General features: G+C 39.0%; 2 protein-coding genes across 2 annotated transcripts; one reads left to right on the top strand and one right to left on the bottom strand.

Annotated features, from left to right (window-relative positions):
* The first annotated feature begins 1860 nt into the window (after window positions 1–1860).
* LOC131458893 (lathosterol oxidase-like) lies at window positions 1861–6491 on the top strand. The gene is made up of 5 exons (XM_058628216.1): window positions 1861–2037; window positions 3227–3444; window positions 4511–4643; window positions 4735–4835; window positions 5249–6491. Exons 2-5 carry the CDS (start codon window positions 3235–3237, stop codon window positions 5699–5701), a joined length of 897 nt encoding a protein of 298 aa, XP_058484199.1. The 5' UTR covers window positions 1861–2037; window positions 3227–3234; the 3' UTR covers window positions 5702–6491.
* A 213-nt stretch (window positions 6492–6704) lies between these two features.
* plekhb1 (pleckstrin homology domain containing B1) lies at window positions 6705–11183 on the bottom strand. The gene is made up of 6 exons (XM_058628217.1): window positions 10759–11183; window positions 8780–8932; window positions 8487–8589; window positions 8359–8398; window positions 7790–7880; window positions 6705–7298 (listed from the first exon to the last, which is right to left on the bottom strand). The coding sequence occupies exons 1-6, from the start codon at window positions 10793–10795 to the stop codon at window positions 7165–7167; spliced, it is 558 nt and encodes a 185-aa protein (XP_058484200.1). The 5' UTR covers window positions 10796–11183; the 3' UTR covers window positions 6705–7164.
* Window positions 11184–15237: the final 4054 nt, after the last annotated feature.

Below are 15237 nucleotides of genomic sequence, written 5' to 3' on the forward strand. Positions count from 1 at the left end.
TTTTCAAAGTGAATTGAAAATACAAACTTTTTGTATTTATGGGGCTTAAAATTCATTGAGGCAATTTTGGGGCCACAAATAAGGTTCATTTAAAATGTTTGGCGGCCCCTGGTGGTAATACAAACATCATAATGAAAATTGATCAGAAACAAAATTGGCAATAGCTTCTACTTAAAAGTAAAGAATGAAAAAAGAAAGGGAAGAAAAACAAGTGAAAAAAGAATAAAAAGAACAAATGACCTCCTGCATATAAGTCAGGTTATTTAAAAGTTTCATTTCGAGGCTTAAGAACTGAACTGAGAGCAAATCAGTGTGTTTTCTCAATAAAGGAGATCAGGGACTATCATTATTCCAAATCAGTTATACAGTAATGAAACTTCCCTCTGATAAATCACAGTCCTGCAGCATAACACTGCCATTTTGTAGAGTGTTTCTGAAATAAAATAAATAAAGCACTGTTTCAATACTGTCATTTTAAATCCAGTGAACCTCTATTTACAGCTACAAAAAGCCTATTTTCTACAAAGTCTATATGATTATTCAGTTTTTCCCTACATTTTTATATCCCTTCAAAATAATACAATCCCTGCACTCTGCAAAAGGCAGACAGCTCTCACCTTTACCTTAGAGCAATGGCGACATCTCGTGGCTGAACTGGTGACATTTTTTTATGGTAGAAGGGAAGCAATTCATCTTTTCTTCCAGTAAAGCTGACCAATAAAACATGTAACTTAGACAGCAGTTTTAGAAAAAAATATATATATTGTCACTCAATATCAGTGATTGTGAAACGCTGGCTAAAAAAAAAATTTCAAGTCATAATTGGCTGGTTGGTGGTGATATGAAGCACATGTAACTATACGTTTTTTTTGTTTGTTTGTTTTTTGTTGTTCTAAAACAAACCGTGTTAAATTTTGGAAAATGCCGAATTAAAGAGTAGCTTTTGGAGCTGAACATGACATATTAAGTTAATTTTCAAAAGGCAAACGTTTGGTTAATTATCAGATAAGTTTAAAATGCGTTTGTTTGTGAATGAAGTCTGGTAGCGTAGCAGCGACGGACCCCCCTTAGAAAGGCCATAATCCCGGAAGTAAAAGCCCTATTCATTTTCTCTAACGACTGTTTGAAAGGTCCACATTTAAGGGGGGATTTGAGCCAGGATGGAGCCCGAACAGCAGCGAGGTGAATTATGACCACAAGAGATGTGATTCGGAACAAATAATATATTGTAAAACACAAAACCGTCAAAGATACGACACTATTTAAATGTCTATTCCAGCAGTCAAAATAGTACGCATCCCATAAACCATTGCGGGTCATATGTTTCCAACAACTTCCGGCAACATTTTCAGCTTGTTGGTAATGTAATTCTACAATATATTGTCGTTTGTGTGTCGTGAGAGAAAACGTGGATGTGATGCTGACGTAATGTAAAGCTGAAACACCTTTGACGACATGTTAGCGGGTATAGCAGACAATCAAAAACAAGCAACAAGCGCTGTTACACCTGTGCATTGAGGGTAATGTAGTTCTTCCCGTCGATAAGCGATTTAAACGCTTAATTGCGTAATTCATTGATAACACCGCACGGATATAACGATTTTACGGGTGCATTTAACACCGTCTCACATTGTCGTTCCTTATGGTGAGTTTGCATTCAGTTGTTATAACATTATACATGTTAACCAATATATCGGTGCAGAAAATAAACAGGGTTTCTACTTCCGGGACCATGCTGCTACCCTGTTTTGCGCTTTAGATACTGGCGCAGTGGTCAAAGTGCAGATGTGCAAGTTGAGACACATGTGTGTCATGACAGTGTATCGTTCTTTCTCTAGCGCCATGAGCAGATCCTCCAATTGGCCAATCGAAAATCATAACAACGGTGCCGTGATGAGACGCTTCGCGCTCATTGGCTGCTCTGGCTGTGATGTAACAGCCCACTCGTCGCTGATTGGTTGCTGACCTACCTTTAGTGTTAACGCACCGTCCCTTCACTTCTTGTTCCGGAACAGGAGCGACATACACACACACAAGGTACAGTGAGCTCTGAAATCATAGACATAATTGTATTATTATAACAAAGTGTCAGTGCTGCAAGCTCTTATTTTACCATTAATCCAGGGTTCTTTTGTATTAGTGTTTGTTATTTGTGCAGATTTTACACCTAAAGTAGGGACAGTCACTGTTACATAAATGTCTGTGCACAGAGTTATTCTATAGCTCATGGTATGTTTGGCATATTTACTGTCACTGTTACAGATGTTAAAGTTCATTAATGTTAATTTATATTTTAAAAAAAAGTTTGACAGCTTCTTTTGGTTAGAAAGTATTAAAACAAAGAGATTTCAACATTTCCACACACTATAACTCTCGCTATAAAACCATCTCCATTGCTGTAATTATATTAATTTACAGGCAAACATTTATTTACATTTTCTGTAATTGTATCTGTAATTTACACATCTTTAAAAATGAATAAACTCAATTGTTTACAAAGGCTTTTACTTGCTAGCTAAATCATCCAAAGTAGTCCTATTATTATTATTTTCAGTCCTTTCATTTCTTTATCCAACTCTGTAAAGCAGCATTTGGTACCATGAAAGAGGTTATACAATTTTAAATAGCTATTAGTATTATTACTAGTATGCACAGCTGGATCTAAATGTGTAATTGTGTAAAATACTCATTTGTTTAGGTTGAAATAAATGCTTTTATTTTACTTAGTTTGCAGCTTTTTGACTAAACTCTACTGGGAGGCAAATCAAAGACCATTTCAACTGTGTTTTATCACAGTGCCAGCCTCACATTAATAGTTGTACAACCTATATATGGTCAGCATAATGTGCATGATGTCACATTTCTTGTGACATCATGCACATTATAGTGTGGGAAATACCGTGCATACATTGTCACGTCCGCCAAGGAGATTAGGTTTTCAACAGCGTGTGTTTATCTGTAAGTTTGTCCTTCTGTTAGCAACTTCCTGTCTACAGTTTTTGACAGAAGAAATCCCTATCTCTTATCTAAATTGCCTCCAAATCTGTATTCTGGATCAGATCGGAATGATATAACAAGATTTTGTCATGTTCATGTTAGATGGTAGTAGCTATAAGCAGGGAAATATAAAGTTATCTACACATCCAGAGAGTCTCCTGTCAAAATGTTCTTGTTTTAAAATCTTAAAAATGCCTTATAGTATCTGTTCTGGATTTATCTTTTACAGATTCAACCATGGATCTTGTTCTGAACGTCGCCGATTATTATGTCCTCACGCCGTATGTGTACCCTGCATCGTGGCCTGAGGATGGCGCCGTGCGGCAGATCCTCAGTCTGCTGGTGCTGACGAACCTCGGGGCTGCCATCCTGTACCTGGGCCTGGGCGCCATCAGCTACTTCTTCATCTTCGACCACAAACTGATGAAGCACCCGCACTTTTTAGAGGTAAGAATCCCCCCGGCATCGTCGTATTTTTTTGTACCGAGCAGTGAATGTATTTAACACTTGTTTATGTTACTCGTAGTGTCATTAGTGCCTGGCAGGCATTAATTGCCCCAAAGGATCCACATCCAGTTAATGGCCTTAATGGCCTCATTCGACAAATGATCCCCATTTGTGTGACTCGTCATTCAAATGGGGCCAACAGCATTTGTGCTTCTGTTCTTGGCCCTGCTGACAAAAAAGTAAACAAGGTGTAAACTGTCACACCTGTAATACAAGTTTAAAAATAAACATTTACATAAAATAAAGTAATTAGGTAATAAAAAATAAGAAAACGGCTTTAATAAAGTAGGTAAATACACATCCTAAGGAGTCCAGAAAGTGAAGTTGATGCTTCATGTTGGCAATGTGTATTCTCTTGAATGGCCACCAGGGGGCGACTCTACTGGTTGTAAGTCAGTGAGGCCCTGTCCACACGGAAACGGAATAGAAATGAACTATTTTGATAAAATACCTCTTTTTAGCTAACTCTAATTAGCTGAGACCTTCATTGACCTAATTCTTACTAACAATGTTAAACTTTATATATTAGTCACAGTTTGGTTATACAAAACAAACAGGACACTACGGCTTATTTGTTCAGCCAAAAAGCACAGGAGTAAAATACGACAGCAGATTATCACAACTGCAACCTAGACACGGAAGGTAAAGATGAAATGAAACCATCAAAGTGCAACGTCCACAACTATCGCGATTAAACTCTGATCACCACGCAACATTTTATCGCACTGATGTCCGAGTTGTTTAGATGAGAGCCAAGAGTCGGATTTATTTCACCCATAAAAATGGAAATGCAGCGATTGCACCTCGCTTATCGCACCCTATAATATAATTTAGTCATAAAGAAGATAAATACATGAACATACGTAAACACAAACCTAAAACAACTCCAAGAATATTTGTTTGAAGTGCTCATTGTGCTTTCATGTTGCTTAAGGTATAAAAGAAGAAGAAGAAGAGGAGGAAGTTATGTTTTATTTTAAATATGTCTTGAATGTTTCCTCCTCAGAATCAGGTTCAGAGGGAGATCAAATACGCGATGACCTCTCTGCCCTGGATCAGCATTCCCACCGTCGGCCTGTTTTTTGCTGAAGTTAGAGGATACAGCAAACTGTACGACAGCATCAGCGAATGTCCGCTGGGTAAGTGTCTGTCGACAGTAATCGTAAAGTTTCTGATCATATTTGATGTTTCTTGACCTGGTGTGTGTGTGTGTGTTTTTTTTTTTTTTAGGTTGGGTGGGAATTTTTGTGAGTATGACCTCCTTCCTGTTATTTACCGACATGTGCATCTACTGGATCCATCGCTTCCTTCATCACAAGCGTATTTATAAGGTGAGCACAAGTGCTATTGATCATTGTAGCCATTTAAAACAACAATAATAATATTTAATGCCATAATGTCAAACAGCCTGCAGGTTTTAATTACTTACTTACTTACGAAACCATAAAATGGATGGGTTTTCTTATAATTACAGTAATGTAGGTCATTCATATATAGAACATGTGTGGTGAGGGCAATGGTGGATCAGTGGTAGAGAGAGTTGGCTTTCAACTGGAAGTTTAAATGTCGGAAATGTTGAAAATGTGCTGCACATAGTTGCACTGTGTGAGTGAATGGGTGAATTGTGGCTATAGCATCTTTGCCAGTTTCACCATGAGACATTGATGGATGAAATTAAGACGGTATGTTTTTGAAATTGTGGTAAAACCCCCCCCTGCTCTCTTCATTGTCTCATTCCAAACAGCTGTTCCACAAGCCGCACCACATATGGAAGATCCCCACCCCCTTCGCGAGCCACGCCTTTCACCCAGTGGACGGCTTCATGCAGGGACTCCCGTACCACATCTACCCGTTCCTGTTCCCGCTCCACAAGGTCCTCTACCTGGCCCTGTACGTTTTCGTCAACATCTGGACCATCTCCATCCACGACGGCGACTACCGCGTTCCTGGCCTTCTGACGAACGTCATCAATGGCTCGGCTCACCACACTGACCACCATCTCTTCTTCGACTACAATTACGGCCAGTACTTCACACTGTGGGACAAACTGGGAGGCTCATACAGGCACCCGTCAGGTCTCATGGGGAACGGCCCCCACGATCTGATCAGGAAGCTTCAAGCTGAGGGAAAGTTAGGAGACGACGGAGCGAAAACTAACGGACATGCCAAGAGAGGAGTCACTCTGAAAGAGGAGTAACAGTAGGGAATTACAGATAATTGAAAATGATCACTATTTTTGTAAAGACAATGTGCTAAGCCCATACTCGGTTGGTAAACATAATAATTTGGGTGAGGTTACTTGCCAAATTAGCTGTTGTGAGATATTTAAATCTTGTGGATAAACTGCATCCTGCAAGAGAAGCATCGGGGCACCGCAGTCTCTGACAGTCCAGTGATGACAATAACAGGCGAGGACAGATTCAGTTGAGGAGAATCAAAAAGCTGCTTGGAGCTGCTACATCACTGCTGAGTGACGGACACTAACAAAGAAATGGTTTGACATCATGATTTAATGTTCGACTTTGACAAAACCTTTGATTTAACAAGACCGGGGATGCTTTTATTGCAATTTGGGGGGCAAAACACTGGTTCAGTTTGTCGTCTCCTGTACAAATCAAAAGTTAAAGGGGTTCTCACAAGTGTTTTGTTTTGTTTTGTATGCTGATTTGCCGACTTTGTTGCAGCACCACTAAACAAGTCATAACTCCTGACTGATGATGAGAAATTCTACAAACTAACAACTGTTTTCTAGGAAAATGCTGATGTTTTCACATCTGGGATTGTACACGATAATGAACACTTAAACAATAGCCAACACGGAATTCAAAGCGGAAACCGTCAGAGTTTCACACAGTCATGAGTCGACAGTTAACACAGAAAAAAATTAGCTACTGTAGTTAAATCCAAAAAATTACATTACATGCACTATGTAAGTGTAGTGGACAGTCTCCTCTTTTTAAGGATAATAAAGACAAGACAAAGACCAATATTCAGACTTATTTTTGTTTTCTTGCATTAAATGTCATGAAACAACTCTATTTGGTTTCAGGTTCCTGGATACAAATATTGAGAATAAGGACAAGGTAACAATTTAGATCAAAATAATAGAAACAAAGTTATTCCTCTTCTGGTTTTCCTTGCTTAAAACTAACTAAATAAATAATAATAATAAAAGTAAATAATAAGTACAGCCATGTTTTCCTGTCTTTACTAGTCATTAGACTAAAAAAGAAAATTTGAAACCTAATTAGCTTTTTTTTCTGGAGTTGTCATTACTTAGCTTTGATTGCTTTAGCAAAGCAAAAGATTCAAGACAGGTATTTATAATATATTCTTGCAAGAAACTAAGCATACAGCACTTGATCAACAGCTGTAACTTAACACAGCTTATTTTCTCAGTCGAGCACCTGACAAATGACATGTTTTCTTTAGTTTGCAACGTTTAAAATTCAGACAAAACCGATAAATACAACACTGACTTCCTCTTTTGCAAAGGTTCACAAGTAAAAGTATAAATATGCTGTGTATACAAGCAAAAACAAGCATTTTATCCTCTTCTACTTTATCTGTTAAACTTGCACTTGAGATTTTACAGAGGATTTAAAAGATGAAGGAAAAATCCTTTGTGCTATTGCTCGTGTCAGAAAATCAGAGATCGCCTCAGCAGAAAAACACGGGCATCCAGAGGAAGGACCGCATGGCTGCACCTGCTGCCATGCCTCCCAGTAATCCCAGTGCGAGATGCTCCATCACGTTATCAAACGGGTCCCTCTGCACAACCACGTGATGATCGCCTTGGAGGAAACACAGAGTAAAGGCAAGTGAAACGTTTGTTTGTTTCAAAGTTCTCGACTCTGATTCAACAACTCAAACTCACTGCTCTCAGAACTTATTTTACTTATTTTAAAACTGGTAAAACCATCTGTATTTGTTCCCTTGTCTTATCCAAACAATGTCAAAGTTCACACTGCACACACTGGTGCCTTTAGTAAGTCACCTGCTGGGTTTGAAACCTGCCAAGCGACCCTTAACTGACAAAGAAAGCGACATTTTTGCGTTGCTTATCCAAACAGAGTCATAGTCGATCGACACTGTACACACAGGTGTGTTCTCTGAACAAAGAACCTTCAAGTGTGTAATTCAGTCCCGTCATTGCCATGGTAACCCGCATACAAAGGGAAGTGAGTGGCGTCTACTGTATATCTGTCGCATTTTATCACTTGCACTTCTTGTCCAAATAGCACCAAAGTGGACACTGGTGCCTTTAATACGTCACCTAACATACCTGGTCCTGCTCCGGGTGTGATGTAGACGGTGTGATATCTGTTGATGGGGACAGCCTGGTAGGAGTCATCGTACGGGTCATACGTGAATACCTGCAGCACAGGAAGATATTAATGTTGTTTGCAATGAAATAGAAATTGAACAATCACATACTGAGAACGTAGTGATCATATTTGAGCTAGATGGTAACATCAATATGTCTTTTTAATCGTTTTAATTAAGATCCCAGGTCTTAAGCTGTGTCAGCACATTTGGTCCTGGAATTTGAGGGAGTTGGTCCTGGAAAGTCCTTGAAAAGTCACTGAATTTGATTTTGGGGGGGTACGTTTGTTCATATATGGTGAAGGTATGATACAGTCCGGGGCATATGTGGGTACTGTGAAGGTTATGTATGAGCACAGGTACAGTAAAAGGTGTGTAGGGGCATAGATACAGTACATATGTGGACATAGGTACTGGATACTGTAAATGGTAAATTTTTACATGGGTACAATGAAGGAAATGTAAGTGTCGTCACTGGACCAGCTTTTTAGGGTTGACTACATGTCATGAACATGGATCACAACTCACCGGGTTTCTCCTGGTTTCCAGCAGAGTCAGTTTCCATGCTCTGGAAGAGAAATAAACAGAGATGAAGGGACGATGCACAGATGTGAAGCGAGGCAGAGCAGACAAGGGTGAAGTGTGAGAGCACCCACAAACAGTCGTCTTCGCTGTTGGCACACAGGTTGGCTGTCGAGCCGTCTCTCAGCTGAACCACGAGGAGATTTTCCCTGGGATTGCTCTCCGGTGGAGTCACATCTGCAGCCAAGTGAGAACATTAACAACATTAACCAGTACATAATGAGCCAAAAAGTCCCATTTCAACTGCAATTCGAGGGCATGTGATTCATGTTACAACAGAATTTGGTTTATTCTCATTTTCCTGAAACCCATATGTAAAGATTTGGTGATAGATTTTGTAGAGTGATCTCATATCCACGTGTTGTACCTCCACACTCCAGGCCGGACCGCACGTCCACACATGCCGTCTTGAGGCTGACCCGATGCTCCAGCTCCCGCCTGCTGTCGCTCTTGTAGAAGCAGAGGCTTCCATCGATCCAAAGGTCACACCAGTTCAGCTTCCAGCGTTTCAGGACAGAAGCTAAAGAGGAGACGCGGGACACGAGGTAACATCATATTACTGCCTGTATCATCACCTTCTGACATCTTATTAGGTCGATATCTCCTCCTACATCTGCAGCCACGCACGTACTCAATGTATAAATCAATGTTGCGTGATGTAAAACTTGTTGAATTGGCCCTTGTATAATCCTTTTATAATTAATACCTGCATACATTCATGCAAGGACAGTGTCTCTGATATCAGAACTGGTTTAAACCAGCTTAAGTCAATCTTGTTTCCAAAAACGTTCCCATGACCCCCCTGTTCCTAGAGTGCATTTTATTTTTATATGTTTTTTTACAATAATAATTCTAAAAGATCATATTTATCTTGAGAGAGAGGGTCACTCATTCGAATTCGAAATTGGTAGCACGAGGGGAGGCACAGAACAGTTGAATCCCACCAGACCATAAACACTATTAAATGCGTACATATCAGAAAGTTGAAGAGGTTGTCTCGGCCCTCGGGTCATGTGACGAAGGAGCTCAGGACAGAGAGCTACTAAATTCGGCAATCAACTATTTCCTGCCGACTGTGGCTTTGAGTTGGTGATCAGTCTGCCAATGTAAACCACAAATAAAGGGACTCAATCCCAATAAATGTCTTCAAATTGTAAGCTCCCATTAATCAGTTCACATTGTTATCATTGTTCATGTGTGTGTTCTTGTTTGGGTATCTTTGTGAGGTACATAGGCGCTTGCCTAGGGCGCCATCTAGTGAGGGGTGCCAAAATATGCGGCGAGAACAAAAAAAATAGAATTAAAATTATAATGTCTATTTATTTTTTCAACAGTTTTTGCCATCCCTCTGTATCTACAACAATACTTCGACATAAAAATAAATTAAACTTAAGTAAAATAAATGACAATTCTAACCTCAAATCCACCATGGCTCAAGAACGCCTCAGTGGTCTGGCCACATAAGTATAAACCATAAGGTTTGGTGGTCTTTAGTGTGCACTTTTTGTTCTCAGATGTTGCACTACTGTTAAAGTTAAATGTTTATTTTTTGTATATTTATTATAGAACAGGTTTATTCTTTTGCACATATTGTTATATTGTTTTTATTATAATTGTTTAAATAAATATGCAATTCTTTGGACATGAGTTATTTTTTCGTGGGGAAGGGGCGCCATCAATCAAGCTCGCCTCGGGCACCAAATGGTCTAGGACCGTCCCTGGGTAAGGGGCTAGGGAATGCATTATATCTATGTGTGTGTGTGTGTTTTCCACACTGACCTTGATTGCCTAACCTTGGTTAGTCACTTAAAGACATGATCAGGGTCATTAATGAGATTATGAAAGGCTGTTTCATAACAGTTACACTTTTCTCTCTCGATAAAATTCTCTTTTTTTATTCAGTCACAGACCTGTGTTTGCGAATTTGACTAGTGACTAGTTGTTTATCTCTGTGTTGGCCCTGTGAGGTACTGGGTGTGACCCCGCCTTTCACGCTATGTCGGCTGGGATTGGTTCCAGCTCCCCGTGACCCTCAGAGGATAAAGCAGAACTGAACTAAATTAGGATGAATAATCTTGAACTGAATTGAATACAAGGAGGTGGGCCAATTTGTGCAACATTCACAATGTCTTGAGATTTATTTAAACATTTTTAAATGATTATTTAATGAATTTTATTTTAAAATAAAATTCATCAGGAAGCTGCAGATTCAAATGTGATCCATATTTCGCCAACTGTGAAAAACTACAATAATAGTTTTCACACCTTGCCATTAAAGCCAATAAAAACAAAATGATCATTGAGAATATTTCAAAAAAGCAACACTCCTCCATATTCATCACTCACTTTGTCTCCACAGCCATCCTGACCTCAGCAGCACCATGTTTAGATGATGTCCCAGAAGAAATATGTTTGTTTACAATATAAAATGACTGAGGGTCCGCTTTTGGAATCTTCTGTCCTGGTTTTTATTCCCTGCTGGATTAGTCCATGCTGACTCACAGGATCATTCTGGATTAGGAAAGTGTTTGGCCACACCCTCTCTTCTTGTGTCATCCTCCTGGTACTTTCTGGACTGTTTTCTCTTTCCCGCCCCTCGCACCATGAGCTCTGCTTTTATAGCAGATTGATGCTGTTATTACATGATAAACAAACAAAACTTGCCAGTGAGCCTTATCCATCTGAGTGAATGCCTCTAACATGTTGGAACAAGTTAATCCCAGCACTGAAATAACAACGAGGATTAACCTGAGTAGACAGGGCAGTTATAAGAGTGTCCCCAGTATTTCTTTGGTTTCCCAAAGCCAAATTGTACCATCCATAATAAAGACAAACAAGACAAAAAGTATTAGTATGAAATATTTTTTACAATCTACATGTATTTAGTAGATAGTACGTTTATTTTAGATTTAGATTTAGATTAACTATGACATGTGCTGCTGCCTTTCTTGGCCAGGTCACCCTTGTGAAAGATATCTCGATGTCTCAATGGGTCTTTTATCTGATTATAATAAAATAAAATACAACCATGTTATTGTTATGTTGTGTGTTCTGTTCTAATGTCAAATGTTGACTTGTCCAGATAGCTTCTGCTGCTAATACTGTCTTGTACTATGCATACAACTTTTTGCTGCTAATTCCTACATTTATACTGTGAACTCCTACTCTGTCAGTAAATGTCTTCTTTTACCGTGCACTTTATTTATTGTTTACTTTAGTGTCAGGATATGTCTGTCTTGTTATTGAATGATGTTTGTGTGCTATAGCAGTTTATGACCAGTAGAAGGTGCTCTGTGGTGTTGTGCAGTTACTGAAGAGATGTTGCCTGCATTAATAGATAAAAGATAAAGTTACTGTGTCCACGTCCATATTAACATCAACAAAACTGTCAAAAATGTCCTAGTATAATATGTCAACAAAAACTAAACTGTTCAAATATATAAACTGGCAAAATGTCCGAGTATAGTATGTCGACAAAAAACGTCCAGACATAAACCGTTAAAGTGTCCTAGTAATACTAAGACACAACAAGGAAAAACATCAATTTATTGTCACAACATTTATTGTTGATAACTTTAAGACAAAGAGCTAAAACGGGATCATTTGGGCAGCTTTTATAAGAAGAGGGGGAGAAAGCACGTCCAGCAGGTGGCAGCATTTCCTACAGGTGGTGTTTTTTTTTCTGCATTAGCAGAAATGTTTTTAAGTAACATCAATTTCAGCTGCCATTTTTTCTTTTATTTAACCTGCGAGGACATGAACGTTGATTTTTTTTTTTTTTTTTTGTACAGGTGGAGCTGCTCCTGCACAAAGAAACACTGTTTTAAAAGCCTTTTTGTACTTTCCGTGACTTGGTACATTCCACTCCTCCCCTCTGTGTCGAGCTATGTGGAATGTTCCACTTCCCTTGTCGGAGCTTCTTCCACGCCGAGACAGAAACAGGAAGAGGACGAGGAGCAGCGGGAATAAACACATGGTAACTGCTGCTTAAATGTGAGCCCCACATGTCTTAGATTCTCTGTTGACGCTCTGTTCAAACCTGCTGTTAACATCCGACCTGAGCGATCCGATCACACGTGTTCAGATTACACCTGCTACTGCTGCTAATGTGACGTCACTGCTCCGCACCAAACACACGATCACCGTCTAACCATGTACGTGTGTGTTTTCAAAAAACTGACTTTGTGTCAAATATGTCATGATACAGTATGATGTCAACAACTGCCTTCATACTGTCAAAAACTGTCCAAAATGTCCAATAATATGTCAACAAAAAGTTAAAATATGAACTGTGTATGTAAATATAACTGAGTATATCGATTATTTAGTAAACTGTCCAAAATGTCAAACAATGTCCTCAACAAAAAATGTCAACATACCATTTAAACTGTTGAGTATCTAGTATCTAGAATATCTTAAAAAAAAAACCCTGTTCAGGAGCAGTGGTTTAGTAGAATAAATAAAAGTGTCCGTGTTGATATGGACCAATATATAGTTGACAATAAAAACCTTTTAATGTATTTTACTCACATTTCTTCACTCATTTACTGCAGTGACCACATTTGGACACTCTAAACTGGATACTACTTTGTCTCATCATGTCCCATGACTGAACACCTACAAACAGCTGCAGTTAAAGACACAGTTCATGTGTTTTCAAGCATCGTTGAATGAGGTCATTATCATCAGAATTTAGGGCAATAAGAGAAAAAAACCCAAGCCATGACTTTACAGTGAAGAGTAAAAGAAGCTTTCAGCAGTGCTGTCACTAAATACATCAGAATCCTTAAATGTTGAGATTTTAGAAATGTTTTTAGGATTTTTAAAGTCATTTACAGTGTAACTCATCTACAGCATTGTTTGCAGCAGGTGCAGGAGGACCTGGCTGACCTGGAGGACGAGGAGGAGGACGAGGACGAGGAGCAGCGCGGACAAATGTGTGGTAACTGATGCTTAAAAATGATCCACACATTTATTAGATGTTCTGTTGATGCTCTGTTCACACCTGCTGTTAACATCTGATCCGAGTCATCCGATCACAGTTTTTCAGATTACACCTGCTACTGCTATTGCTAATATCACGTCAAATGATGATTCTCAAATGTCTTTTTTTATCCACCAACCAAAAATTATTCAGTTTTAATTCCTTCTTTGTTACAAGGAACAATGAAACCGGAAAATGTTCAACATTTATAATAAAAAACAAACAATTAATCCATTATTAAAGTATTTAACAATTCATTTAGTAATCGTTTAATAATGCTGTAATCGTTGCATCCCTACTTCATATATATATTTTTTTTAAATCATCAGAGACATCATATGATTTATTGCGATACTTGCAAAATCATACATTGTGATGCACTGACACAACAGTGCCAGTGAAAGTGACCACTTGGCACCATCTAGTGGACTGAAAGGTTCATTTATTTTGTTTATCTGTAATGCTAATCCACAAAAAAGTTTGACGTTTATTTATAACATCAGTTCAAAATATTGTTATGGAACAAACCATGACTCTTTCACCTGTCATTTCATCACCTCACACGGACGATGTTAACAGCACTTGTCAACAGAGCCTCTGTTTAATGTGTGCACATCATTTTTACATTGTTAACAGGTGAAAACTGGGGACCACTCAAAGTCACAAAATTCTATCAATAAATACACCATTCAATAATGACTACAATGTGCCATTCATTCATTGATTCAAATTGGAATTAAATACATACACGTCTTATTAAATGTGACATTCATTCATTCATTCAAATACCAATTCATTTGATGTAAAAAACAACATATAGAATGACTTGACTGTTGAATGAATGATTTCATGGTCCTGTGTTGCAGTGCATCATCAGTTGATTTGATGCTGATGGGTGACTTTGACACGTTAAATCAACTCATGATGCACTGCAACACAGGACCATGACATCATTCATTCAAAAGTCAAGTCATTAGATATGTTTTGTGGGTTTTTTTTTAACCTGCAATTGGTATTTGAATGAATGAATGTCACATTTAATAAGACGTGTATGTATTTCATTCCAATTTGAATCAATGAATAAATGTCACATTGTAGTCCTTATTGAACGGTGTATTTATTTTTGTAGTGAATTTTGTAACTTTGAGCGCTCCCTAGTTTTCACCTGTTAACAATGTAAAAATGATGTGCACACATTAATCCCACAGAAGTCTAATTGATGTGCTGATCATTTTTAAGCATCAGTTGCTGGACACCGGTGCCCCGACTGTGTGGTCAACAGTCCAGAGAGTGGACCCCTGTCAAATTTTTTTTTTTTTTTGTGTTTTTATGGGATTTCTTGGGGGGAATTTTTTTTGGGAAAAAATGTGAAATAAAATGGTATAACCCCCTGCTGTCATCTGTGCAGGGGGCCGGGGGAGCACAGCCCAGCCCCGGCCCCAGTTTGGCCCCGGCGCCGGGGCCAAGTGTTCGGAGCATGCTGGATTTGAACCAGCCACAGCCGGACTGGCGCAACCTCCTCGCGGTTGCGAACCAACCCACCACGCCACAAACCCTTTGGAGGTTTGGGATGGAGCTCCGGGCGTTTTTCACTCTTCACTTTGGCTGTGGAACCTTAAACGTTGAAGTATAAAGGAATTGAACTCTCAACGTCAGGACTGAAAGGCAGCTCTCTAACCAGTTGAGCTAACTGTCCACACTCTTCCTTATGTTTTCTCAGACTTAGTTACTCTCTGCGTTGAATAGCGTGCCTAAAAATTCACTTCATCCAAGTTTCGAACCCCTGACCTGAGGAACTCCAGTCTTTCTCTTAACCTTGTGAGCTATTTGTCCTCACATGG

This window comes from Solea solea, chromosome 4 (assembly GCF_958295425.1).
Source record: "Solea solea chromosome 4, fSolSol10.1, whole genome shotgun sequence".
NCBI classification, from domain to species: Eukaryota; Metazoa; Chordata; class Actinopteri; order Pleuronectiformes; family Soleidae; genus Solea; species Solea solea.